Genomic DNA, 26544 nt, shown 5'->3' on the forward strand with positions numbered 1-26544 from the left:
ACAATACCATCAAGTGCTAGTCAACCGCCAAGCATCTAGATCGCAGAAAAATATAAATGCTAGTAAATTGCAGTCTAGATCAGGGGAAAAATATCTGTTAGTAAATCATAAAGAATCTAGATTGGAGAAAAATACATTAGCTATCTACTTCTTATCTAAAGATTCTGATGAGAGAAGTGATATAAAAGAGAAAAACAATCAAACTCAAAGATATACCTTCATGATCCAAACCAACGGAGCATTTTTGATAGGATCACAAAGACATGTAAGTCACCATCCATGATCAAAACACTAATACCTCTTGGTGGTAGCATAGCACTTCTACCAGATTCACTGAGAATTGCCTTCTCACCGTTCATGAGAGCGGACAGTCTGAGACAGCTGTACAAGCAAAATCTTTTGTATTCCTAGAGATATTTTCAGCAGATATGATTACTAAGCATACAATTATATATCTTTGAATAATAGTATTTATTTCGCTTCAGTCGGTTACATCTATAGTTTTGCCAATGTAACAAGAAAGCTCCCACCTGCAATTGAAATTTGAGTAGTGATTTTGCATATGGCAACATAGACTTGGTGAGTGATCTGTGTATCCTATTTTCCACTTTAAAATATTTAATAATTTATTTAGGGACCCACTATATAAAGAAAAAAAGACTACATGGTAAAAAGTCAACCTATAGTCAAATGCGTATATGACAAGTTATTTATTTCCATAACAATTGCCATATCAAATATTACGAGAGTCCACATCACTTGATACTTGGTGTCCATATCAGTGAGATTGTAATATCTTTCAGAAAGAATACATAAATACATACCTTAAATAAGTTACCTTTCGAGCATATCTCTCACCTTCTCAATTTTGTAAGACAGCAAGGCATTGAGTTCTTCAACTCTGTAGAGTTTGCAAACTTGAGATGATATTCTTCCAGCATGACACACAAGCACATTTTGATTCTTTTTCAATATTGAACATTGTTATGCCTGGTGGAGATCAATGCAATTAGCAAGGACTGCTGCCACCCTGAAAGGGCAATTCTTGCCTGTGTTATTCTGCAGAGGAGAGAGAGGGGGAGAGAGAGAGAGAGAGAATCATGGCAACAACAAATGGGTCCTCATGATATTCCATGGACAGCAAAATGTTGGATTGCAATTTAATATTCACCAATTCGAAAAGTTAATGCAAAGATTGAAATCAAAAGAATCACAATCACTGCATAAATCAATCCACTGCAATTTAGAGCACTTTCACTTGCTGAACCAAGGTAGCATCAACCATATTAACACACAAACTAGACGAATAAACCATTGAGAGGAAAAATACAGATAGATAGAGGAAGAAGGGGTCCGACATGATATCTACTCCTTAAATTTAATTACAAATTACACATAGACTAGAAGCAAATGCTTAAATCTTGTTACAGACTACTCAGGCAATAAGAGAATAACTTAACAACTTAATTTAACACTTCCCCAGCATCAGAAGCAAGGAAAACCATAACCGCAAATTGTCTTAGTTAAACAAAAGACGACGCCTCGCAGACTTGGAAAGATTCGGACTTGACACTCTCCTGTTCTCCTTTGATATCCTATCAACCTGACAATTGGAATCCTTGGCCAAATCTGCACCTGATTTTTCCTGGGATTGTACTTTGGCTGAACGATAAAATTCAGTAATACTAAGCTGAACCCCCTTTGATTTTGGTGATTCTAACTTCCCATTGGACTCTTCAGATCTCAAACTTGAAGTCCTTTTTCTTTTCAACTCTCTTCGCTCCTGTCAATTAAAGAACAAAGAGGATAATAACACAGCAGCTTCAGAGGCTCTTGATTTCTTAATATCATTGGTACAACAAGACCACCACAATGATGATGGAGACAACAGAATCAGTTATTTAATGTTTGTCACTAACTTGATTACTTGATAATAAATGTTCATTTACCAAATCTCACAGGGAAAAACTCAACCAGGAAAAAAGAGCATCTCTCATCATTATGTCAGGCCCCCTTAACATCCTCTGTTCTAGAACTTTGGTAAAGATAAAATTGCTCCTTGGTGCAGCCATCATATTTTCATTAATCTATATTGCCTAACTTCTAGACATCTTTAATAGGAGGAGGAACCTCCTCATTTATGATCACTTCAATCTGACTATACAACAATTTCCACCGTCGTTGGCTAGTTGTCAAATATAACTTTAATTTCAATAATGATTAAAGGAATACCCAATCCACCAGTAAATGCTAGATACTCTGGTCTTATCTCTACAAAGCCTACAATCAATTCCAATGTATCTAATATAGAATCCGATAATAGGAAAAAAATATATATATATATATATATATATATATATATATACAAGAGTGTGTGTGTGTGTGTGTGAGAGAGAGAGAGAGAGAGAGAGAGTTGACAAATTAACCAAAAGCACATACATTTGCTTGCAAAAAGTGGTCTACTTTTTTTGGAAAAGCAGAATGCACAAGCTTCATATTTTCATCCGTCAGCAAAAACCAGCAATCTCCATCAACATGAATCTGGGGGTTACTGGATTCATCGAGCAGATCATTGGGTTCATCAACTTCCATGAATTCTTCCAGATGCAAATCAGAGTCAACAGGGGCTGTATACTTAACACCACTGATCGCAGAAGCAGCCTTCTTCCACTTGACCACATAGGATTGATGTCCATATCTTATCTTCACACGACGAATAGAATCAAATTCATATTGTCCACACAACAAAGTCTGTACTGGATTTGTGGCCATTTCTCTCAAATATATAGTGGACAGCATTGGAAGCATCTTTTGCCGAATATATGACGGCTGCCAGGGCTGATGGTAAACCAAGAAATCAACTAGCATTTCAGTCATTGGGCTACCCCATGATATAGAAGGGCCATCAGTTGCTGCATAAAAATAAAAAAAGACAATAGTTTGTATAGAATTAGTTTAAGAAAAGAAAACCAATGCCTTATTGCAGTTCAAAACTATTAAGGAATGCAAACTCGAATTTCAGGCATCTAATAGCAATCCTACCAATGATCCCTCCACCCATAACTAAGGATAGACAGCTAAAATCCATTTGATTTAAAAAAAAAAAAGATAAATGCCGGAAGATGGATCCAGAATGCCAAGTACATGCAGTGCCATAAAGGTTATATAAACAAGGAGAAAACTAGCTATTCAAAAGGTAAAGGGTGAAATCATTTCAATTAAGACTTGCATAATAATCATAATAAAGCCAGATGAGCACATAGAAAGGGCAATGAATATCACAATGCCTGGACAGAGGGGATTGACAACTACCAAATATACCTGTAAAGGTACCATTATTCTCGCACAAGTACATTGTAACAATTTCATCATTTGGGAAATTTGTTTCCAAGGCAATCTTGCTGCAAACTTTAATCCACCAAGTTTCATGTTTCTTTTGTTCCTTTTCTTTTCGATTCTGTCATTCAAATACATGAAATTATCTTAAAGAATAAATAACAAAGTTTAACACAAATTAAAAGGTTTGAAAGTTCGAAGTATGATACAAGGAATTAATAGGATATGGGAGATGAAATTGCCAGCTATTGATTCAGCATATTAACACCCTACAAAACTAAGTGCAGTGTCAGTGAAGTTGTACCTTATTGCAGAGGGAGCAATTACATTTAAATCCATCTGGTTTTTTCAAGCAGCCCTCATTATTATCATTAATGCAGTATTCACAAGAAAACTTAAAATGAGCTCTCTTGGTGCCTGGATGCCCACAGAAGGAACAATGAGAAGATTTTACCATTGGCATGCTTTCATCTGAATGGGATACAGCATCCTCTGTAGATTTAATATCACCCCAATATTGCGGAATATCACCATTGCCTATTTTGTGTAAACTACAAGAAATTTCATTTTTAAGAAATACAGTCAATTTCTTAACTCAGTATCGCTTTACCAAAGATATTCTTCAAGATTAAAAATAACAATGCACTGATCTTTGGACCAATTTAAGAGCATACATATTTAATATCTCATCTTCAGAAAAATTTTGGACAAATTGAAGAGCTGTATCTAGCCCGATTCCTTGTACCCCATTTAAATCATGGTCATTTCCTATCAGAAGAGACATGGCTATCAAGTGCTTCCTCTTCAGCCCAAGACCAGCTTCAATATCTGATATACAGTAGCATTCAAATGGTTCCTGCTTACAACAAGATTCTCAGAATTACCAACTGAAACATAAGTGTCCATAATATTGAGATTCTCGCACTGGCTACACACAACTATTCCAAAATTCATTATACGAGGTATTGCTGAATGCTATACACATCTTTTATTTTCTTGCTAATAGGAAATCTCAGCCGGAACTTTGTATTGACAATTTCTACTGCAGACAGCTAATTATTAACTTCAGCCAAGCAAACATGAATATAATAAGAATGTTGAAAAATATATAAGCTCAATAACAACTCTCTCAATATGGTGCATGTGTTGGTATGGCAAGAAGAATAAATCAAAATGAACACAACATCATTCTTACGCATCCAACAAAAAGCCTAAGAGAGTGTTCTAATCTCTTATTTGGATATGCAACCTGAAACACTGTAAGGACATTGGAGCTACTAATAAGAATAAATAATTAGAGAGATCTCACAGTAAAAATGACAACTTTAAGCAAGTTTAGAACAAAACATGATGAAAGTTTTTTTTTTTTTTTTTCAATTTACTTTTAAGAGAAAATTTGAAAGTAAGAATTTGATTGTAGCAATAACTTCAAACTGCTGCTATAAATGATATTGAAAATTACAGAGAGATTATAAAAATTTGAGATTACCAATGTGAACAGCTAGATTGCTGCATAATCAAGTTCATAAATCTAATGAGCACTTCAGGAAAGGGGGAAAAAAATAGTCATATTAGTTAAACCTACTAGGGCTTACCTTTGTATTGGGCCTGATGCATTTTACTACGCATTTAGCTCCAAAAAGGAATGCATCACTATCAGCTGTAATGCACGCATCTACATAACCTTCACTATTTAATTGTGCACACAGTGCTTCAGCCTCTCCTTTTGCTTTTAGAACAGGCATCCCAAATAGTTCAAGCAGTTCCTACAAAGCACAGTTATTTGTGCAAACAAAATAACACCAATCTGTCAGATAAGGTATCCAAAGAAGCAATTAAATCACAATAGTTTCTCCAATGTAAGAACCACGGAGTATTAATAATTTATCAAGAACTAAGATGGAATTATTATTGCTTATACAATCTACAACTTATTCATCAAATGTTAAGTCTCAGTTAGAATGCAAGTTTAGCAAAAAGCTGAACCAATGACACAATACTTTGTCTTTCATGCTTCTTTATCTTTCCTTCATTGCAAGTATTCTGATCTCACTCTGATGGCAAAGCATATGTATTGTGATACCCTATTCCTATTTTCATGGCATAATATTGGTCTTATTTGATATGACAAGCAGACACTGTAAAAGAAAAATTAAACAAGCAATTCATGCTCCATTTACATACCTAAAACATGTAGGAGAAGCAAAGAAATTGAATCTTCAATTGCATAACTTCTGGGACTCATATGAAAAAGAAAACATGTCCAATATCTATTTGGAGAAAATGTGTAGAGTTTCTTTTCAACATTGTCAAATATAACACAATTGATTATACACACAAGTGATTTTTATCTTGTACAAAACAATTCAGGCACATACTAACTTCAGATTTCTCAGCAGCCACAAGGGGATTCAATACAAAAATGCACAGACAACCATAACACATTGATAAGAACGATCATGATAGAAGAATCAATTAACCAACCACACATTCTTGAACACATTTTAAAAATGTCTGGTTCCTCTCCACAAGGATGCCTTCTTCAGCTACAGGCAAAGTTGAAGAATCAATGGTAAAACGGTAAAACCGTGCCAACCTTGCCTGAGATTTCAATGGCGAAGGAGTCCCATCAACAACAAAGACTGGAAACGCACCAAACTGCAAAATTACAGACAGTGTTTCACTTTCATACCAAAAAATCCAATTATTGGCCTAAATACTAGTAGAGTTACATGCAAAAAAATCGCAGGACACTTTTATTCAGAAAGAAAGAATGGGCGGAAATGATCTCCAAGAAATCTTCATATGAACCCAAACGATCAACATAATCAATCTTTCCTTTCACTTCTCTTAAACCCTAATACCACCAAAAACCTCAAATTCAAATTCAAAGCGACTCATTTTCCTTTTTTTGTTTTTGTTGGTCAACCAAAATTAGAGACAAACAATAAAACCCTAATTGAGTTTTACTTAAAGTTAAAAAAAAAAAAGGTTTCATTTCTTCTTAGCAAATGAAAAGAAGGAAATGAAGAAAGGGTGAAAACAAAACCTTGGCGAATAGGTTAATGGTACGAAAGAATGTGAGCCTGAGATGGGGTTTAGGGACACTGTTCTTCTTGATTGCAGTCTCGTGTTGAACGATCCAGTACGAGAGATCCACTGCCACCCGTTTGTCTCTCAAGAAATCCAAACCTTCGAACCGGGCGTAGGGTTTTAATAAATCCCAGAACTTGCCTCCAACACCCATCACATTGAATTTGATATTAGGCTTTGGATTTTGGTCACTGGAATTGTGGCCGTTGTTCGTTCTTGTATAAATTTTACGTTAGGGCAGATTGAATTTGGGCGGGTACTTTGATGTTGGGTCGTTTTATACTATAACTGTCTAACCATGTCAACCGACAAAAAAATTTAAAAATGAGTAATTCCTTTCTGGTCCCTGATTATAAAAGACGAAGGAATGAGAAATACATTTTTCTAAACTAAAAATAAAATAAAATAAAATACCATCTTTTCACTTGCCTTACGTTCACAAATACATAGTAACTAATTAATTATATGTGTATAAAAAAATAGTATAAAAAATAATACATCATCATTGAAGATTAAAGAAAAAAAACTATAAGATAAAAACAAAAGTTCATTACAAGATAATTTTTTTAATTTTTTTGTGATTTTATAATCTCTCTCTCTCTCTCTATATATATATATAGATTGCCATATATATATATATATATATATATATATATCATTATTCTTGATTTAAAAAGTTGTGAGACAAACAAATGGTAACTGCGTTATGTAAGAAGATGGAAAAACTATTATGTTTGATTAAAAAAATAAAATATTTCTTGAAAATTAATATTATTTGTTGTGCATCCAAAAGAAATAAAAACACCAGCTTTTAAGAACTTGAAAAAAATTCACGCAACTATTGTTACTGGGAAAAAATCAAAATTCTAATTTACTTTGTTAGAGTGATAATGTCACTAACATATAAAAAATATATATTTTTTCATAAGAAAATTTATTATTACACCACTTCTATTTTATCTTATGTTCATTCGACCACCATAAAATTCTAACATATTCTTTGCACCACATTTCTTTTTTAATTTGTATCAACTAGCAATTTTTGAACTAACACCGTTAAATAATTTAAACGAAATAACAATTTTACCCCTAAATAAATTAAAAGACCATTTTACTTTATAAAAACTTTGAAAAATAAGAAAATTATAATTATAAAAATACTCCTAAATTTAATAAAAAATAAATTCCACATAGAGGTGCTCAACTGATTTTTATTAAATTTAGATTTTGTAAAATTTTAATAATTATTTCATCAAAATTTTATAATTTTGTAAAATTTTAGTGAAAGCAACTAAATTTATTTAATAAAAATAAATCCATTTTTTTTAATAATGTAGGTGATTTTTATTAAATCCCAAAATTTTACAATTATTTTTATAATTATAATTTTTATTTAGATTTTTATTAAAAATAAAAATTCTAATTTTGGGATTTATTTTTATTAAACTTAGGGGTATTTTTATAATTATATTTTTTTATTTTTCAAAACTTTTATAAAATAAATTTATTTTTTAAATTTATTTAGGGGTAAAATTGTCACTTCGTTTAATTGTTTAATGATGTTAGTGAAAAGTAGCTGATCGATACAAATTTAAAAAGAAAGGTGGTGTAGAGAACATATTAGAATTTTATAGTGATTGAATGAAAATAAGGCAAAACAGAAGTGATGTAGTGATAATTTTCCTTTTAATAAATTAAAAATTGTGTTTATTTGTGTATTAATAAATTGAAATATGTATTTTTTTTATATGTTAGTAACATCCTCATATTAACAAATTGAGAATGTTCTTGTTAGAAAATTTATATTTATATATATATATGTTCTCATTAGGAAATGATTACAATTATAATTGAACACTTAAAAAATGATTATATTGAGAATGCCCTCACGTAAACAAATTGAGAATGTCTTCATTAGAAAATGATTTTTTATGTATAAGTAGTATTATTTCCACGCACTTGGCATTACATGCCCATGCATGCATCTAATGATATAATACAGTTGATGTGAAATTATTGGCTGTTAGAAAATTTGATATTAGAAAAACAATGAGATAAAATTTGTTAGATTATACATTAAATTTTCTCAAACAAGGAATCGAAGTTAAAAAAAAAGAAAAAAAAAAAAGAAAAGAGGGAGAGAGAGATTAATTGTGCATGCAATATTTTTTATTTGAAGGCAATTCCCTGCAGCAAGGACTAGAACTACCGTTGAGCACCAGCCCTCATAGAAAAAATGCAGGAGCGCGGGGGAGGGAGGAGCCGACACGAGAACTCGTACAGCATCGGATCCATCGCAATGACTACTGGGGATCCACATATCGATGAGCTTAGATATCTGCCCGTGCAGTTGGCTAATACCATATGGCCATGTGTACACCTTCCTTGACCTGGCGCCGAACTAGTGGCCACAGCCACAAACCACAATCGCGTATTAATAATATTACCTGTCGGCAAATCTTTATATTTTATTTGCCCGGCCTCCTGAAGAAGCCTTATCAGAAATAGCAACTCAGGGCATGCGTGCTTTGTGTCCTTGCACGCCTACATCAACATCAGAACAAGAAGAATTAAAGATGAGAAAGAAAACGACACCGATCGAACATTCTCCGGTTAAAATCATCGAATGTCGTCATAACATACAGGTAGTTAATTAATGAATGCTCAGAGCGCATAACCATAAAATTTTTGGCAACATTAAATTGAAACTTGAGTGGCATCTTCATTAGGATTAGGATTAGGATTCAAGTTCTTTACATTTACAATACTGTTTACTTCTATGAGCAAATTAAATAGATGAATGACGAGTGAGATATACAGATCACGAGATCATTCCTTCTGGCATATATCTATGTGTACGCTCCAATATTGGCTCCATGGAACAAAACCCACGAGGCCAAATTAATACTCGTTAATTCACCAACACCACTAGCTAGCACACACCGCTTGATTTGATTACATATGTAAGATTAACACCGAGTCAACCCACGTATACTAGTAGTCTACTGTCTGCTCTATCTCTTTCAAACAATATACTTTCAAGTCCAAAATACGCCACATAAATCATAATCAATACAAGATCACATATATTATATGTGCGTGTGTGTGTATGAGTGACTGATATGTCTGCTTATTTGAAAATTCAAAAAATAGAAGCATCCCAGCTTCTACACTCGCTTTGTCATTTTATTTATTATTATTATTATTTTAAAGCTACAACCAAATAGTTACAGATATTATTAATCCTTCACTAGCAGAAGCACAAGTTTCTTATATAGTTCTTACCTGGAGATCTCAACCTAGAACTGCCAGAAGCTACCTCTCTCTTTCTCATTGTCCTTCTTCAATTCTTCCTTTATATTCGAGATTTAACCACCCTCTCACTGCTTACTACTTCACTCTCTGAAGTCTTACACAAAATCCTTTTGCTTTTGCTTAATTAACCATCATCAGGTCATCTTCGAGAAAGCAATTTTCAATGGAGCGTAGGCCCCGAATGCTTAAAGATTTTCTCATAGATAATGATTCCATTAATTCATGTTCTTCAAGTGGGTTCGAATCATTTCCTAGGAGACGCAGCAGCATACGAAGCCTTATTCAAAACGATGTCAGCGATGTTGCAAGTAATAGCAGTAATAAGGCATCATTACTAAGAAGCCGATCAAGAGCAGCTGCCTCAACAACAATCTCAGCTTTCCTAGCCATTATCAGCACCATCAAGACCATCCAACTCAACAATGTGGTTAAGGTTAAGCCCCCTTCAATTTTACCACGAATTAGCCTTTCACGCAAGCTTTCCTCAAAAAAGAAGAGCACTCCTACCAGAAAAGAAATAATTACTGATATCAAAATAACAGTCAGAGTCAAAGACATCATACGGTGGAAATCATTCCGCGACTTGGCAATGGACGATAAACCCCAGCCGCAGCCATCCGATCTTGCTTCCTCTCCTGATCATCAATGCACCACCACTACAACCACAATCGGATCCACCACCAATAGCACTCCGTCTCCATGCAGTAGTAACGGTTCCAGTTGGTGTGAAAGTGATTTTACCTCGGACTATTATTATTTACCGCCTTGGACCGGTAACTCTGCGGAAAACGACGCCCGCGGCCAAGTGGGTGAAAAATATTCACCGCGTGTCGGCAGCGATTGCGATTCGATGAAAGCGACAATTGAGTCAGCGGAGGGACCCGAGGTAAGCAATTATATAGTGTTTGCAAATCTAAAAAATATATCTTGTGTCTGCTGGTGAGGATCCTCGTGTGGGTTAGTTTATGTATATGATTTTGTCGGCTAGTCAGATTAACTTGGTTGACTTTGTCTGACTGTAAGGACTAAGGTAACGCGGTTAGCTCGTAAGATTAATTGCAGCTGCTTAATTTGTCTTATTAGAACTACTGCACATGCATGTATATAGTTAATTAATCACATGGGAAACAAAATTAAAGGGAAGGGAAGCTACTTGGAAACTAAAATCATTGATATTTTTATATGACGATTAAGTTAACACATGATATTACCTTAATTTACTTTTTTAATTCAGAGATGTAGACGGTTGGCTTATTTTTAAATCAACTAACACTTGCATACATAGAAGGTTCTTTAGTAGCTCTAAATTTTACACACGCTTGAGCTAGCTTGAGACTGTAATACAGTTAATTAGATGATATTGTCACAAGATATATATGATTAATTATGTGTCTTATTCAATAGGGTATATGTTAATTGTTGTGATCAGTTTGACTGATGCATGTTATATTACATTAATTAACAGGAGTTGCATGGCGAGGAGAAAGAACAACTTAGTCCAGTTTCAGTGCTGGATTTCGAGCTCCAAGAAGATGATGAAGATCATTCAGTCTCGTCTTTCGATCAAAGTCTTGCAAACCTAGAAAAATGGATGTCAATGGAAGAGAATGACGGAGATGATAGCTCTGCCGAGGAGGAGGAGGAAGAAGAAGAAGAAGAAATCAATATTGAAGTTGAAGAAAAGGCAAAGCTGCTGTTGAATAAAATAAAATCAACAATAAGTCCAACGTGGAATTGTGAAGACAGTAGAATTGTATCGGAACAACTATTGTTGGATTTCTTGGTAGAGGAATTGTCTGCAAAGAGAAATAACCAAGGTAGAATTAATGAGATAGTAAGGCAAGCGGAGGCGTGGATTAAAGGGGAAGACAGTGCCACGACATTATTAATTGATGATGCTGGGGATTGTATTCGAGATATGGATAGGAAAGAGAGTTGGAACAAATTTGAGGGTGAGCAAGAAGAGGTATCAATGCAAATCGAGAACACTTTGTTGAATCTTTTGCTAGATGACCTACTGCTTGATCTCTAGACTCTAATTCATGTCCTGAGGCACACAACTCGTGCCAAAGGTCAATTACCCTTAGAACATCGATGCTGCAGTTGTAGTTTTGTACAAGAACAAAATGAAACAACTATTCATTTATTATTTTTTTCGCTTGATATATATTATTTCCTTTTAGAAAGAAAGAATTTTACAATAAGTAATGCACCACATTCTGATCAAAGTTTGTGCCAACCTTGAGCATAACCAAAATCAATACCCAAAAAGGCTGTCATTAACTCTGTATAATAAGCCCAATCATGACCCAAAGCCACGCCAAAACTCCCCCAAACTCTAGCACGACTATGAGTTACCTTTAGAAAGGCCATCTGGATTAAGCTTTGATCCAACTTTCAACGCCAGAATAGAATCAAGCTCTTGGGGAATTTGCCAAGATCGAAAAGAATGCCCCAGCTTTATCATATGTCTCTGCGGAAGCCATAAGCAACAAAACCCAAACTCTCTTAGAAGCAAAGTGGCGCTCAAATGAAAGCAACAATCAACCTGGATTTTAGCAACCGAAGCCCGAAGGCCTTTCATCTTCAAACCGAATGGATTTCCACACATCTCCAAAAATAATAAAATAATATTTGGGCCTGCCTCTTTTATTCTCGTGCCCCAACCCAATGTAAGTAAAGAAATATCCGGTCCATAGTTCCCGCTTAGTACAAGCTTCATTTTAATCTTCAATTTTGTCCTGCCTTAAAACAAGAGCCGAGAACGGATACACTTGACATGAGACCCTCTTTTGGAGGCAAGTTATACAAACAATTATGGTACTAAAGCATTCAAGATGGTCACCACCATATTAGACCCTTTTTTTTAAAAAAAAAAAAAATTAATTAATTAATCTTTTTGTTGGAATTGGACACATGCTGGCTGGCATGCACGTCTTTAAATAGCAAATTGAATAAATAAGTGAAGTCAAATTTTGAGATTTAACGTGCGCAAATAACACAAAGAGTGTTCGGATGCCAACAACAATATTTCACCAACGTCTCATGCCCCACCGCGGCAGTCTCAAATTATCATTAAAAGCATCTGCATGACCAATTAACATATGAAATGCTTTAAGAAACAACTAAGTAGTCTTCTTTTCCATGTGGCATGATTGCAATTTTTTTTTTTTTTTTAAAAAAAAGATGGCATATAGTATTCGAAATGTTTAGGGCTCGATGGGCCCTCCAATCTGAATTTTAAACAGGCTTTTTGAATGACGTGATATTTTCCTTTCCTTCATTAGAATATTTCGATATCTACAACACCACCAAGTTTCCCTTCCTACCTCAATGTTCATTTTTCAGTAACTACTGACTTTCAATGGGACCGGCCGGGACGGCTACCAGGCTGATCCAATGCCTTGCTGCCGCGCACATGGCAAAGAGGCGAGAGTTTTGAATTGCTGCCATTAAATGAACGAACTTATTCATCGGTGAACTTTATGAACGCTTCGGTGTGCTGCTCGGGCAATTGAGGTAATTTTGGCGCGGCCCCTTTCATCTCTGTTAATAATTCACGTCTTAATTTCTGAAGTTAATTAAATTCGATGTGCCATTTTTTTTTTATTTCTTTTGAGAATTTTGTAAAGATATTCAAATTTGACCGGAGAGACTGAGATTTGAGAAACAATAATACTACACATTTTAAATTTTTTATTCTAAAAAATTATTCCAAATGATTTGTTGTCATATGCATAAATGAAGATATTTTATAATATTGCCAATAGCTTTCAAAAACAAAAACAAAAAAACGCATTTATCAAAACATAATAAATAAATAAATATATATATATATATCTCGACCACTAAAGTCCAGATCAGCTGCGGACAGCACTACGCATGAAACTAAATCAACCTTAGAGAATTGTCATCAACTTCACTAACCAGTAACCACACAGCCACTAAATTCTTTGATTTGATTTTGATACAAGTACACAAAAAGAACCATGCACTCGACCTTCTCGTAAAAACAACCCACCCATAAAATAAAAATACTCTCTCTCTCTCTCTCTCTCTCTCTCTCAATTCTCATTTTCCCGAAAATGAAAATTCCGAGAATATTTGCATTCGCATAGAAAATCACCTCCTCTTAATTATATTTTCTCATTGTCCCTGTAAATTTGCCATGCACAAGCTTTTAGTTTTTTTTTTTTTTTTAAAGGAGTTGTTAACGTGACCAAACCGATAATCTAAGTTGCATATAATAGCAGTGTTGATCAAGCTCAAAGTTTCATTTTTTAAAGCTCATGTTCGGAAGAGTGAGTGGTCAGAATAAACAAGAAAGGTGAAAATGAACAAGAATGAAGAGCAAACTCGGTCTCTGTTTGGGATTTCTCTCACAGATAGACCCAAATGGCAACAATTTCTCATTTGCTCTTCTGGGTTCTTCTTTGGTTATCTCGTCAATGGCGTCTGCGAGGTATAGACTATAGACTCTGTTTGGTTCCCAAGAAAGTTTGTTCCGTTGCCAAAAATTTATTTTCAACTGGAAACCTTGTTCGGCTGCGAAAAAAATTATTTTCAACTATAAAGTTTCAATTTTTTGCATCTCCGTGAAATGGTAACTTCGTATTTTGCATTTGTGGCATTATATTTTAGTTGTTCTAGTTTCATTTTCTTCTGAGATATTTTCTACTTTTATTCAATTCATTAGCTTTGTAAATTAACTATTACTCAATCTGCAGGAATATGTATACAATAGGCTGCAATTCAGGTATAAATAAATTCTAGTTTGGTACTTCTCTATTTTGGAAAAAAATTCAGTGAATTTCTTTTGAATTTTTTCCAATGATGATGATTGTCTCATGGCTTTGGATTTTTTTTTGAAATTTTTTTCCCAGCTATGGTTGGTATTTCACATTTATTCAAGGATTTGTGTATCTTGTCCTCATTTATCTTCAAGGCTTCACCACTAAGCAAATGATGAATCCATGGAAGACTTATGTGAAGCTCTCTGCAGTTCTAATGGGTTCTCATGGACTCACAAAAGGCTCTTTGGCTTTTCTTAACTATCCTGCACAGCTTATGTTCAAATCCACCAAGGTACATACCAAATTCCATTCTCTAAAGCAGGTCACAACGAGTTTCCTACTCTTTTCTAGTAAATGAGATATGTTTTTTTTTCAAGAAAAAAAAAAACTTCATTACTCAATAATCAATTGCTTACATCCATAATATGAATCAACTTTTAGGCAATCTTTGATGATTCTTTTTGTTTTAATGATTCTGGCATTTCAGGTTTTGCCTGTGATGGTCATGGGAGCCTTCATACCAGGCCTCAGGCGAAAATACCCAGCTCACGAATATGTATCTGCATTACTTTTAGTTGTGGGATTGATCCTTTTTACCTTAGCCGATGCACAAACTTCCCCAAATTTCAGCATGATTGGCGTTATCATGATTTCTGGTGCTCTAATAATGGATTCTTTTCTTGGAAATTTGCAAGAAGCCATCTTTACCATGAACCCTGAAACCACCCAGGTGACTTAGCATGTGCTATTCTTTTGTCTTGGTGCTTAATTGTGAAGTAAAGGTGTTCATGGCAAAATTGTGACTCCTCGTTTAATTTAATATTTAATGTTGTCTCTATATGCAGATGGAGATGCTGTTTTGCTCGACCGTGGTCGGTTTGCCAATGTTGATTCCTCCAATGCTTTTGACAGGGGAGTTATTTAAAGCATGGAATTCTTGCTCTCAGGTAGCATTTTTGAAATAAATTCATTATATTTCCTGTTCACATGATCCATCCATTTTTGTTTAAAAAAGAATAATAATAAAAAAAAAAATCTTGTTCTGTTGTTAATCCAGCATCTATACGTTTACGGTGTGCTGGTCTTTGAAGCCATGGCCACCTTTATCGGCCAAGTTTCAGTCCTTTCCCTCATTGCCCTGTTTGGTGCTGCTACAACAGCTATGGTGAATCCCTCACACAAGCTTGAAGCTTTTCCCCAGTTCCATAACGTTAATATACTAACATGTGAATATGCTTGTCTAGTGAATACTCATTAATGAATATACTACAGCACATTTTGAATTTTCATTTGATCCTATCTTTGCAATGAATCTGATCACAGGTGACAACGGCAAGAAAGGCAGTAACATTACTATTGTCATACTTGATATTCACAAAGCCATTAACTGAACAGCATGGGACTGGACTTCTGCTAATAGCAATGGGCATCACATTGAAACTCTTGCCTGCAGATGACAAACCCATCAAGAGAACTGCAACATCATCTTTCAAAGTCAACATTCGGAAACTATCTTTTAGTGAACGTGAAGAAGCAGATGAAGAAAAAAGAGCACCGGTCTAAATTTTAAGAAATTTTTCTAATGAACAATGTATTTCTTTGTTTCTTGTTTCACCAGCAAACAGAAGAAATAATTACTAGTAACTTGTGTTCCTAACAACACTGATGGCCCAGGACGCACTGTTTTATGCTTTTAATTTTCCGGGGGGTGGACCATTAAAAGTTTGATAGGCATCGTTTCGTTTGGTCCAAGGGTAATGCTATTCCCAACCCTTTTTTTTTTTTTTTTTTTTTTTTTTGAAAGGCATCGTTTTGTTCACAGCCCTTTAATATCTATATAACACCACATTTAAATTCTAATATATGATATAGTTAACAATAACATCGGACACTGAAGAAATAAATTATCTCGTAATAAAAATTTTATTACGAAAAGATATGTTCATAAATTAAATAATTTATTTTAGATGACAGAAAAATATTCAAAACTTTATTGTAATTTTGTCCATTTTTATATTTTTCATCAAAGAAAGAGTTATAAATATGAAAAGTAGGCCTTGGCTATTATATGCGCATGTGTGATACATGAAAAGTAATAAGATATTAAAAAACACTTTAATTGTTTGGCTGTCGAGTGGCAGCCAAACATTATGAAACAAAGAAGCAAATGGGAGCAGCCGGTTGTCCCTTACATAATGATACTATTATTATTATTATTATTATTATTATTATTATTATTATTATTATTATAACAATAACAACAATAATAAATAATTAAGTTTATTCAAATAGAAAGAATATAATAATAAAAAATTAGTTTTATATTTAATGATAGTAATTGCAGGTTTGATGGTATTGTTTTCGTGTTCATCATACTTGAATTTACTTAATTAAATCATTGCAGGTAGGGTTGGCAAGTTATCCTAAAATTCACCAAAGACTTATGGGCTCCCGTTTTCGTGTCTTTGAAGGTGATTGATATAAATCATCAAGCTGAAGAATATGCAAAACTGGCACGTGAAATTTATAGGTACAAACATTTAAGCCATCCCAATATAATTCCAATCTATAAAACAATGATCAGTCAAAGACAACTTTTTTATGCTGAAATTGCATGCATGATTGGTTCACTCGATTCAATAATGACGTATCGGCCCCTTAACAGCCCAGCAGCTACTCAACTAATCATGTCAAATCGGCACAGATACGGTATCACTGTAGATTGCCTTGCAATTGCACACAAAGAAACACTCAAGGGTCTTTCCTACCTCCAGGGGGAGGGCTTGTTTCATAAAAATATCTCTGCCGGACACATCCTCGTGAAGCATTCACATCCTTAAATCTTACTTGCCTTTGCAGGAACCATGCACCAGCACAACATTTTTAACGACGACACTCGAAATTGGATTTCTTCGTCATCGTCTATCACTACTTGGGCTGCTGCTCCAGAAGTGGTGAATTTCGGTGACGATTACTATTCCTGTAAGTCTGACATATGGCTGATTGGGATCACTGCACTTCAATTCCCTTGCGGTGGACTTCCAGTCTCTCGTAGGCAAGATTTGGATATCATGACAAAAATGCTGATGAAACAGCCTAAATCAACCTCATTGCAAGTTGCTCCCAATGAGGACACCACCCACGGGACTCGTACGCTCTCAAAAAACTTCTGGAATATGGTCAAAATATGTTTAGCTCCAGATCCAGCAAAGAGACCAGCTGCTGAAGCACAAGTTCTTCAAGAAATGTGGCACTTTAGATGACTTCTTCAATACCGTATTCCTGTCATACGTAAACAGGTTCGCTTTTGGGAAGGCTTAGTGCATGATAGGGTCGCATTAATAAGAGCTTTCATTTTACAGCGTCGACTGTGCTTCTAAATGTAGTTGATATATGAAGTTGCTTCTAATTCAACTATCAATTTTTAATCCTCTTGTTTCTCAAACACTGAATGTATGTTAACTTAGATATCGAAACTCACTCACGTGTGAGATGGAGAATTAGAGATGAAAAGCAAAGGAGACTACTCAGGGTCCAGCCGTTTATTGGATTATGAAAACTGCAAGTCCCAAGATTAATTCATCAAAGCTGCAAACGTCTAATTGAAAGAACTACAAATTAAAGAAAAGGGAGGTGACTGGAAACATAATTACATGGATCATTGCATCATTGGACATAAAAACTCAAGAATAGCATTTTAGGAGAATCAACCAGAAGTCAGTTTCCTTCAGTTAGAGCTAACTGCAAGGCGTGCTCTGCTTCCTTCAAGAACAAAAGTGCAAGTTCCTTTTGCCCTCGTCTATATACTATACTTGACCACGTCTTTCTACTCATCTTGTGCTGGGTCCAGCCATTTGTCTCTTCGCTGCAGCAATGGCAAAGATTAGTTGGCCAACACTTTAAAAAGAAACTAATTCTGATGTTCGATTTTGTCATTGAAAATAAATGGCATTTTGTTATTCAGTCAGCAATGCTTCACACGTTAACAATTATAAAACGTTCAAATAAATCTATTAATAGAAGTTCAAAATAACAACAGAATCATCATGGTAAACTTTGTTACCTTGAATTATTCTCACAACTTGCATGCTGTCCCTGGCTTTCAGTAATGCAGGACTTCAATAGAAGTTCAGAATCATAATCCTCCATACCAGAACTCTCTTCTAGTTCCGTCAACCTTGCATTCAGAGTTTAATATAAGAAAGGTATTAAAGGAATTGGATTAATAAGTGGTAAAAAAACTATTTGCTTCTCTGCCACTGAATTACTTGTAAATCCACCCACTAACTTCGACAATTGATTTAAAAGAAGATAAAATAACAACATCGAGCTTGTTGGTGGACAGGAACCCAAAATGCCGGGTAAGGTCAAATAAATTAAAAGAAGTCTATGCACCCTTTTCACTCAATATATTCATGCGCAAAAGATTGATCTATTTAATTCCAATGAGCATAAAGGATTGATCCATTTAATTCCAATGGAGCATAAAGGATTGATCCAGTTTATTCCAATGGGCTTATTGATCTTGATTTTGACAACAGAAGTAATAATAAACACAATCTATAGAGAAAAAGACAAATGAACTACCAAGTGCACTAGGGCAAAAAAGATGAGTTTGCATTGTTTGCCTATTTCCACCTAGTTTACCATTTTGCCAAGTGCTTAAACCAAATATGACAATGTCAGTAATTTTCAAAACTTCCTAAAGGTTCCGTAAGATCCAACTGTGTTTCTCTCTCTGCGTGCACCTCACCCTTTTTTTTTCTCTCTTTTCCTCTCAATTTGGCTTGACTTCAGTATCACACACTCAGTACATCTCATCATGATATACTCCTGAGATAGCCAGCAAGGCAGCAGGAACCACAAGAAATGGAATCAATCGAAAACACTAAGGCAAGCCCATTTCTTAATTTAGTATATTTCTAATTTACCAGATTGTAACCATTAGTAAGTTGAGGTTTCTGGAGATTACTTAGCTTGAAGAAGATCAACAAGCAACTGCAAAGCTCCAGAATCGCCACAAGTCTCCCATACTGCTGCTCTAACTTCCGCATCCGATGGTTGCCTCTCCCCTCCAGAGCCAACAAGCTTTTGAAAATCAATGATGGATCCAATCAGGTGAAGGAACCAAAACATAAATGATTCAAACATACACCCATTTGTGACTCTAGTACAACTAAAAATTTCCATAGAAGTAATGCATTTCACCAACTGTTTTACAACTAAACCAATCACTAATAAAAAAAGGAAACCTAGCATGTATAAGACTGTTGCCAAATTATGTACTTTCAGAAAAAAGCAATCACTAGTGAAAACTAAAAATCACTTTTCACACAAAAACCAAACCAATATACAATTGAAGCCACTTGAATGGAGACATTGTTGGGGAACACTATTTGTAAGCACGAGAACAAACTGATACAAACTAAAAAGGCCTGCACATTCAGTATGGAAAAAATAACAGAGACACCAAAAACAATTTTGGAAGAAAAATGCAAGAAAGAAGCTGCACCTCTTCTAGCAATGAAGAAACTTTAGAAATCTCATCTTCCTGCATGGCAATGGTCCTCAATGCAGTTAAAAAATTCTCAGGAAAAACCAGCTTATTTAAGTAAGAGGGCATCCTCCGCTGACCACTCCAACTGAAACTGGAGATACGATCAACTTCCAACTTGTTATCATTGTTTCCATCTTTTGGGTGGCCAGCTGCAAAAAATCCATGTTCCAGCAACGATTTTGGTAATAGACACCGCAATTGAGCCTTCTGTAAACTCAAATCATTACCATTGAAGCAAGTTTGAAGAGAAAAACTTGAAGGCGAAGAATGTCCATTGATGTGTAAACATTTGTTAAATGCATCTAAAATTAAGAGTCTTACAATAAATAGCTCATTAACAACTGACCTGCTCTTCGAGAAGCAGTGCCTTGGAGTCAGAAAGCGGAATGCTATGAATTGCCTCCGCAGGATAATGGATCTGCATGGATCACTAATAAGTATCAGATCCTTTGAAAAGCTATCAAGCATATTAAATCATACAAATAGATGTTAAATATCTGTCCTAGTAAATTTAAATACCATCAAATAGTCATCTGGATTATTGTCAATGACAAACCCATAAAGGTACAATAATTCCTGCAACAACACAAGGCAATGGCAATCTTTTAGAGAATACCGGGTAAAGGTGGTGTTGCACATCCATCAATATGAGAAATGTGCAATAGAAACACAAAAAAAGGTTTCTTCAAACAACTTATAATAATCAAGCCAAGACAACATCAAACCTTGAAAAATATAAAAAAATATATATATATATATATATATATATATATATATATATATATAAAACTTATATTTATAGTTTAAATTTAACCAAAAGAAATATCAATGGGCAAGGTGATCAATGCAAATCATACAGATGTTTCCAGATTACAAAGAGAAGTTGACATTGTAGATCCCTTGGCTTGCTTATCAAGAACACAGTACAAAAGGGGGGTAACTACCTAAAAGTGACCAACGTGCTAAGAGGCAGTTAAAGAATGGTGTTGCCAATATGTTAACACAAACATGAAAGGAGGAAATAAAGCTTCTGAATGACAAGGAAAAGTACCTCATTCCCTTTGTTACCATAACTTATGGAAATCTCTTTCTCACTGTGAAAGGAACTTCGTTCAACTTTCAAATTAGATAAAATAAGTGTTATGACATCAGAACCGGAACTTAACACAATATAAGTATAAACCAACTTGATCAGGAAGGGTAACAACCAGAAAGAAGGTACATAGAGAAAGGAACTCCAGTGATTAATCCTGTTCCATCAACTTCCCATGTTGCTGCTGCCTTCAAATCTAAACAGCCATGCCAACAGTGAAAATGTGTGAGCTTTAAATCTAGTTCTCTTCTTAAATACAAATAACTTCACAGGTATGTGAGTATAGAAGAAGAAGAAAAGAAAAAGAGGAAGCAATTTGATTTTAATTGGAAACTCAAAACAGTTTTCTATATGAGTTCTTTGAACTTGCACCAGAAATGTATAATTTCAGGAACCTCAAGTAATTTTATAAAAGTTAGCGACGTCCATGAACATAATTATAAGGAAATTTTTTCTTAGACATCCCCAAAAAAGTTAACATCAGGCAATTGCCATGCTTCAACATGATTCGTGAGATTTGTTTAAGATATTGATCAAACAGAAACAAATTGATAAAGTAAAAACCTTTTAACTTTTAACTCGGTGTCAGGAATGCATGGACAAGATGCAAGGCCGTCATATGTAGTAAGAAGACAGGGAGATTGATATATGTGCTGCATGCTACTGGTGCATGTCAGAGGACATTGTAAACCATGTCAACTATGGTAAAGTTTTGAAATAACATACAGAAAACTTGTATGAAGTTAAAAGTAAATATAAGAATTGGCATTCAATAATAATATTGGCAAACTTTTCCACCATACCATGGTTACAAAAGTCAATGCCAGGGACTAGACCCTCTATCCAGAGAGTCTCTCCTTGTGTTGAAGTAAGGGTGGAAGTTGCTCCATTGACTTGGCTATTAACCCTTTGAGCTTCATTTTCTAATATAAGAAAACATAATCTTAGTTCAGTAAGAAAGATGCGATATTATGACTCCCAAAAAATCCAACGTAATGTCATACTGAATAAAGGAATTATGCCATAAACAAACAGAGAGTGAGAACTATAAAGTATCCAACTCACTTATGTCATTCAGTCCATTAATCAACTCTCCACGTGAATTATGATCATTGGAAAGCTCAGCACTGTTGTTAATTGAGTCATACTTGTTCAGATCTTCTTGATTTTGTGGAAAAACATAGGAATGTGGAAGAGGAATATTCAGCGCACGAGTCCAAAATATAGAATTTGCCCTGTTAGATGACAATTCTCAAATATTAGCCACCAGAAAATCGAAGCATTATGAATGGGCATAACTCAAGGATATTCATCATATAGGATGATAACAAGAAATCTTTGCTAAGAATTTGCGTACCAAAGGAAATCTTCAAAAGAGACCTCACTGGCAAAAGAAGCAACAGAATTACATTCATTTAGTACTAAGCAGTAGGATGAATAAATGGATCTGTACATAAATCTTCAACACTGAACATCTGAAAAAGACCATCTGGACTGAAAAAGGTCCAAGGGATCATGTGGAACAATGAAAAGTATTATACTACACTAATTTGTGGACATGACATCAGCTGCAAAGACTACAATATGAACTCTTCTACAGATAACAGAGACAATACCTGCTAGTAATTATGGTATACATGACCGCCTACCCAGGCAGTGTTTAACTCGAGAACCTTTGGATAAAACTAATAATTAGACATGGTAGATCTTAAAATCAGCGATCACAGTGAAAGAGTAGAACTTTAGAGGGAACCACACCTAAGTTACGACCCAGCTATCAATCAATCATCCCACCCACAACCTCCCACCACAAATAAAATTCAATAACATCTTTCTTCTCAGTCAGAACAATTAGAAACAACTAATATTGCCAGATCAAAGCTGAGACATTGGAAATTTGACTGAACAGCATTACGCAAAACCCGAACAAATTAAGGCTTCAAATATGCAAGTCATGACAGCCTGAGTTTAAGCAAGCAAGGGAAAATTCCCAACTGGAATTTTACATCAACAAACTAACCACCAACCACAAACTTTACATCATACCCTGAAGTTATGTTTCACACCAAGTTTCCATAAACTGGGGATTTACTTGGGCTGTCACTAACATAAATTGACTAAACCTCATCTAAAAATGGTATGGAGTTGAAAAATATTAAACTGAACCCAAATGGACTTGAATTACATAACTTGCATGTGCCTGCATTAAGAACTGGATGGAAAAATAAATACGTTCCTGCTTTTTAACAATAGAAAAAAAAAAACAACTTTGCAAATACCTTTCTGAATCCCCATCCAGAACTAAAAGTTTCTTCACCAAGTCCTTCACTTTGTCATCATACAAAGTTAACAAATTTTGCTTCTGTAACATAAACATGCTCTTAAGAACCCATATAATCCACACAGAATATACACTTCATTGCTGACACTGTTACTATTCTAGACTACAAATGAGCAGAAATGATAGTTTGGCTAATGGTAGAAAGGAAATATACTGAAAGAGAAACAACATAGATCTGAACTCCATCCTAAACTCAAATCAGTTATATGATTTAAGTCTAGAACAAATGGCATGCAAATTGTTTGCAATAATTGCCGATTCTATTATCATCACCTATTTAGGGGTAACATCTAAAGTTAGGTAGAAGCATTAACATAAAAACAAATGTGTATTTGGAAAAGCCATGGAATAATATGTCACCAGTCTGATTGTGCAACATTTTTTTTCGCTAAATCTGTAGCCTTGATAGGGGCCATATAAATTGTTTCTTTCTGCAAGTATTAAGTTCCCAAATTCTTAAAAAATCACATTTCTCTGATGGCATAATGCTAAATGCTGCACATAAGAATCTTAGCCATCCAATTTCTAGGAGTTCTTACCTGCAATTCAGTTGCGCGATACAATGTTGTCCCCTTAAGCTCCAAAAGCTCATCATCTGTGAACCATAGTGGATTTCCAAAAGTAGTAGGAAGCATATCAAGATACCTGGTATAATCCTTTCAGCCCAAGTGAATCTTGACAAGTGAAAAATACTAAAATATATTAACTGAAATCATCAAAGTAAAACTATACATACGGCTTCCATGAAGAGTTCTTACGGAGGCGTTCCACGGTTAGGAACAAAATCATCAAGAACCTATCATCTACTTCTCCGTCTTCAAACATTGCCCTACATTCTGGGCCAATAAGAGGGTCTTGCAATACTCGCATTGGTGTTATAGCCAAATCTAACGGAACAACTAGTAGGACCCCTGTTAAAAGTGTGCATATTATGCTCAGTTTTTATCAAATGAACCCTAACGATTTTTCAGATGAAAGACTGCTTTAAAATTGAATTATATTTAAACACAAATTAATTAAAAGTAATAAAAGAATTACCGTCAGAAAATTCATTCGATGAAAAGATACCGAATCCTTTACTTTCATCACTGTACTTGATTTTGCAGCCACGTAATTCAACTTTATTTACCTGAATTTCAAATTCATCGGCAAGAAAGGAAAATAATTAAATTAGCAATTCCAAACACTGATTAACATTTGAAATGATAAAACAGTTTTCTTCTTTTTTTAACTTTTAGATTTCTGTGAAGCGAAACAAAAATTGGAAATAACTAACTAAATTAACCTGCAGCCATTGAAGGAAAGGTTCAAGTTTTGCTTCTGTTGAAATTTCCATTGCTTATTCGAACTGATCCCGGACCGCGGTGAAGGGTTTTAAGTTAGGGGAAGTGCTACCTTAGTACCTTACAGCCACTCCTGCACAGTAGAATAAAAAGTGGCCCAAGTGGGGGCCTACAGTAATTTTGTGAGGGTGCCTGTAAGGTAGCATTGTCCGTTAGAAATTGGGAACACGCTGCGTCGTCGTATGATTATGCGAAATATAACCAATAGTTAGTTCGCACGTCATCAAGAGAGCGCAATGCATTCGCAAAATGGAAATTAGCAAAGAGTCACGTGGCTCTCGTTTTGACGTGGCAAGGATTTGAGTATTAAATTTGAATTAAAAAAAAAGTTATTATCGACCCTTTATTTTTTTATTTATTTTTTTGTTATGGTTATAACTATTTTGGAGCCGAGAGCACAAATTACGTTCACACACGTAAAGTGATAAATAATAAAAAAATTATTATATATTTTATCACGTGGTTATAAAAATGTGCTTCACCTTAGAGCGATTTTAACATGATCGAACTCACATATTTTTTAAAATAAATTAAGGTGCTAGCTAAAAACATATCTTGAAATAAGAGTAGACAATTACGTCCTTGACTACCAATTGACCCGCACAAATTTTTTAGCTGATTATTTTCATTTCCACTAATATTCTTTTAAAATTCTCACATTTATGAATTATAATTATCAAAATTACGTAATAAATATGGTATTTTGAAATCTGAAGAACAATTACTAATACACATAAAAAAAAATTGAAACCATATCGAAAGAAAGAGTAAATTTGTGTTATAATTATTTTCAAACAAATCATGGTCTGTGCATGAATCTGAAAGTTAGAATTGGGAGGAGAAGCAATGTTTAATATATTTTTTTCAAGTGTATTAAATCATCTGGTATCTGAAAATTAAATTGGGTCTTAACTAATCTAAATTCGAGCCGGATATGGCCACCAAGCGGCAAAGCTCTCTCAACAAGTATTGGGCCCAGTGGCAGACCCATAAATTAAAATGAGGAGGGGCTTAGTTCAAAAAAATTTATTTAACTTTGATTTTTTAATGTTCACTCGAATATATTTTAAGTCTTATAAACTCAAATTTTATTACTTTTTTTAAATTCTAAATAATAATAGTAATAAATTATTATTTTTAAATGCGTGAAAATATCATTTTTTGAAATAGTATTTTAAATGCGTTAAAATATTATTTTTCGAAGTAGTTTCCACAAAATATTTTAAAAAATAAAATAATGTGGCTAATGAGATTTGAATCAAGGTTTTAAAATCATTAAATAACACTATTACCATTAAACCACAAGTCTTTTAATATATGAAAAATGTGTCCAAATTGTTTTATTTAACTTTTTCAGAAGGGGCTTAGGGTACATTTAAAAGAAAACTTAATGGTCCGGGGGGGCTGAAGCCCCTACTGGGCCTTAATTGAGTCCGCCCATGATTGGACCCCGACTAATCCAAACTGGGTAAGACCACTAGAGCGGCAAAGTTCTCTCAATAATTATTTAGCACAACTGTATTCTTGAATCTCAAACCAAATATTTTAGTTAAGTTAGAACAGTTTTATACCAACTGATCTATGTACTTGTTGGTTAGCAATGTACAATATTTGAAAGCATGGCATTTCTTCCGCCGTGTCTTGAAAACATAATAAAATAAATTGAAGAAAAT

At 34.5% G+C, this 26544-nt stretch overlaps 4 protein-coding genes across 14 annotated transcripts; 2 read left to right on the forward strand and 2 right to left on the reverse strand.

Moving 5' to 3' along the window:
- Positions 1-1195: 1195 nt before the first annotated feature.
- LOC127898610 (flap endonuclease GEN-like 1) lies at positions 1196-6720 on the reverse strand. 3 transcript variants are annotated; one of them, XM_052438821.1, is made up of 9 exons: positions 6386-6720; positions 5821-5994; positions 4932-5102; positions 4011-4192; positions 3791-3887; positions 3322-3457; positions 3043-3063; positions 2440-2912; positions 1196-1783 (listed from the first exon to the last, which is right to left on the reverse strand). In XM_052438821.1, exons 1-9 carry the CDS (start codon positions 6581-6583, stop codon positions 1520-1522), a joined length of 1716 nt encoding a protein of 571 aa, XP_052294781.1. In that variant the 5' UTR covers positions 6584-6720; the 3' UTR covers positions 1196-1519. The 3 variants fall into 3 exon arrangements, with proteins under 3 accessions (XP_052294781.1, XP_052294779.1, XP_052294780.1); XM_052438819.1 differs by having other exon boundaries at positions 3641-3887; positions 6386-6719; XM_052438820.1 differs by lacking the exon at positions 3043-3063 and having other exon boundaries at positions 3641-3887; positions 6386-6716.
- Positions 6721-9760: 3040 nt separating this feature from the next.
- Positions 9761-11909, forward strand: LOC127900902 (uncharacterized). Its single transcript, XM_052436254.1, has 2 exons — positions 9761-10630; positions 11210-11909. The coding sequence occupies exons 1-2, from the start codon at positions 9908-9910 to the stop codon at positions 11774-11776; spliced, it is 1290 nt and encodes a 429-aa protein (XP_052292214.1). The 5' UTR covers positions 9761-9907; the 3' UTR covers positions 11777-11909.
- A 1851-nt stretch (positions 11910-13760) lies between these two features.
- LOC127901511 (UDP-galactose/UDP-glucose transporter 2-like) lies at positions 13761-16197 on the forward strand. Of its 3 annotated transcripts, none has more exons than XM_052439011.1 (7): positions 13761-14206; positions 14472-14500; positions 14628-14829; positions 15025-15267; positions 15383-15484; positions 15595-15763; positions 15861-16076. In XM_052439011.1, exons 1-7 carry the CDS (start codon positions 14078-14080, stop codon positions 15926-15928), a joined length of 942 nt encoding a protein of 313 aa, XP_052294971.1. In that variant the 5' UTR covers positions 13761-14077; the 3' UTR covers positions 15929-16076. The 3 variants fall into 3 exon arrangements, with proteins under 3 accessions (XP_052294971.1, XP_052294970.1, XP_052294969.1); XM_052439009.1 differs by having other exon boundaries at positions 13765-14206; positions 15595-15702; positions 15861-16197; XM_052439010.1 differs by lacking the exon at positions 15595-15763 and having other exon boundaries at positions 13763-14206; positions 15861-16197.
- Positions 16198-18044: 1847 nt separating this feature from the next.
- Positions 18045-24981, reverse strand: LOC127898621 (protein-lysine N-methyltransferase EFM1-like). 7 transcript variants are annotated; one of them, XM_006490927.3, is made up of 16 exons: positions 24814-24981; positions 24567-24657; positions 24287-24439; positions 24068-24123; positions 23467-23549; positions 22545-22571; positions 22253-22422; positions 21991-22110; positions 21303-21383; positions 21146-21210; positions 20614-20670; positions 20441-20512; positions 20050-20301; positions 19510-19625; positions 18601-18714; positions 18045-18402 (listed from the first exon to the last, which is right to left on the reverse strand). In XM_006490927.3, the coding sequence occupies exons 1-16, from the start codon at positions 24862-24864 to the stop codon at positions 18255-18257; spliced, it is 1656 nt and encodes a 551-aa protein (XP_006490990.1). In that variant the 5' UTR covers positions 24865-24981; the 3' UTR covers positions 18045-18254. The 7 variants fall into 7 exon arrangements, with proteins under 7 accessions (XP_006490990.1, XP_052293799.1, XP_006490992.1 ...); XM_052437839.1 differs by having other exon boundaries at positions 20050-20298; positions 24068-24173; positions 24265-24439; XM_006490929.3 differs by having other exon boundaries at positions 18045-18397; positions 24068-24173; positions 24265-24439.
- Positions 24982-26544: the final 1563 nt, after the last annotated feature.

This window comes from Citrus sinensis, chromosome 3, assembly GCF_022201045.2.
Source record: "Citrus sinensis cultivar Valencia sweet orange chromosome 3, DVS_A1.0, whole genome shotgun sequence".
In the NCBI taxonomy this organism is placed as follows: Eukaryota; Viridiplantae; Streptophyta; class Magnoliopsida; order Sapindales; family Rutaceae; genus Citrus; species Citrus sinensis.

Excerpts from the sequence above, each read along its gene's own strand:
- LOC127898610 (XM_052438819.1), bottom strand. The coding sequence starts at position 6,583 with ATGGGTGTTGGAGGCAAGTTCTGGGATTTATTAAAACCCTACGCCCGG. Across the intron at positions 3,888-4,010 it reads GAAGATGAGATATTAAATAT|TTTACACAAAATAGGCAATG; the intron begins GTATGCTCTTAA and ends AATTTCTTGTAG. Across the intron at positions 3,064-3,321 it reads GAATAATGGTACCTTTACAG|TTATGGGTGGAGGGATCATT; the intron begins GTATATTTGGTA and ends GTCTATCCTTAG.
- LOC127900902 (XM_052436254.1), top strand. The coding sequence starts at position 9,908 with ATGGAGCGTAGGCCCCGAATGCTTAAAGATTTTCTCATAGATAATGAT. Across the intron at positions 10,631-11,209 it reads AGTCAGCGGAGGGACCCGAG|GAGTTGCATGGCGAGGAGAA; the intron begins GTAAGCAATTAT and ends ATTAATTAACAG.
- LOC127901511 (XM_052439009.1), top strand. The coding sequence starts at position 14,078 with ATGAACAAGAATGAAGAGCAAACTCGGTCTCTGTTTGGGATTTCTCTC. Across the intron at positions 15,268-15,382 it reads TGAACCCTGAAACCACCCAG|ATGGAGATGCTGTTTTGCTC; the intron begins GTGACTTAGCAT and ends CTCTATATGCAG. Across the intron at positions 15,485-15,594 it reads CATGGAATTCTTGCTCTCAG|CATCTATACGTTTACGGTGT; the intron begins GTAGCATTTTTG and ends TTGTTAATCCAG.
- LOC127898621 (XM_006490926.3), bottom strand. The coding sequence starts at position 24,864 with ATGGAAATTTCAACAGAAGCAAAACTTGAACCTTTCCTTCAATGGCTG. Across the intron at positions 24,440-24,566 it reads ATCGAATGAATTTTCTGACG|GGGTCCTACTAGTTGTTCCG; the intron begins GTAATTCTTTTA and ends CACTTTTAACAG. Across the intron at positions 21,211-21,302 it reads CTCTATGTACCTTCTTTCTG|TTGAACGAAGTTCCTTTCAC; the intron begins GTTGTTACCCTT and ends CTAATTTGAAAG.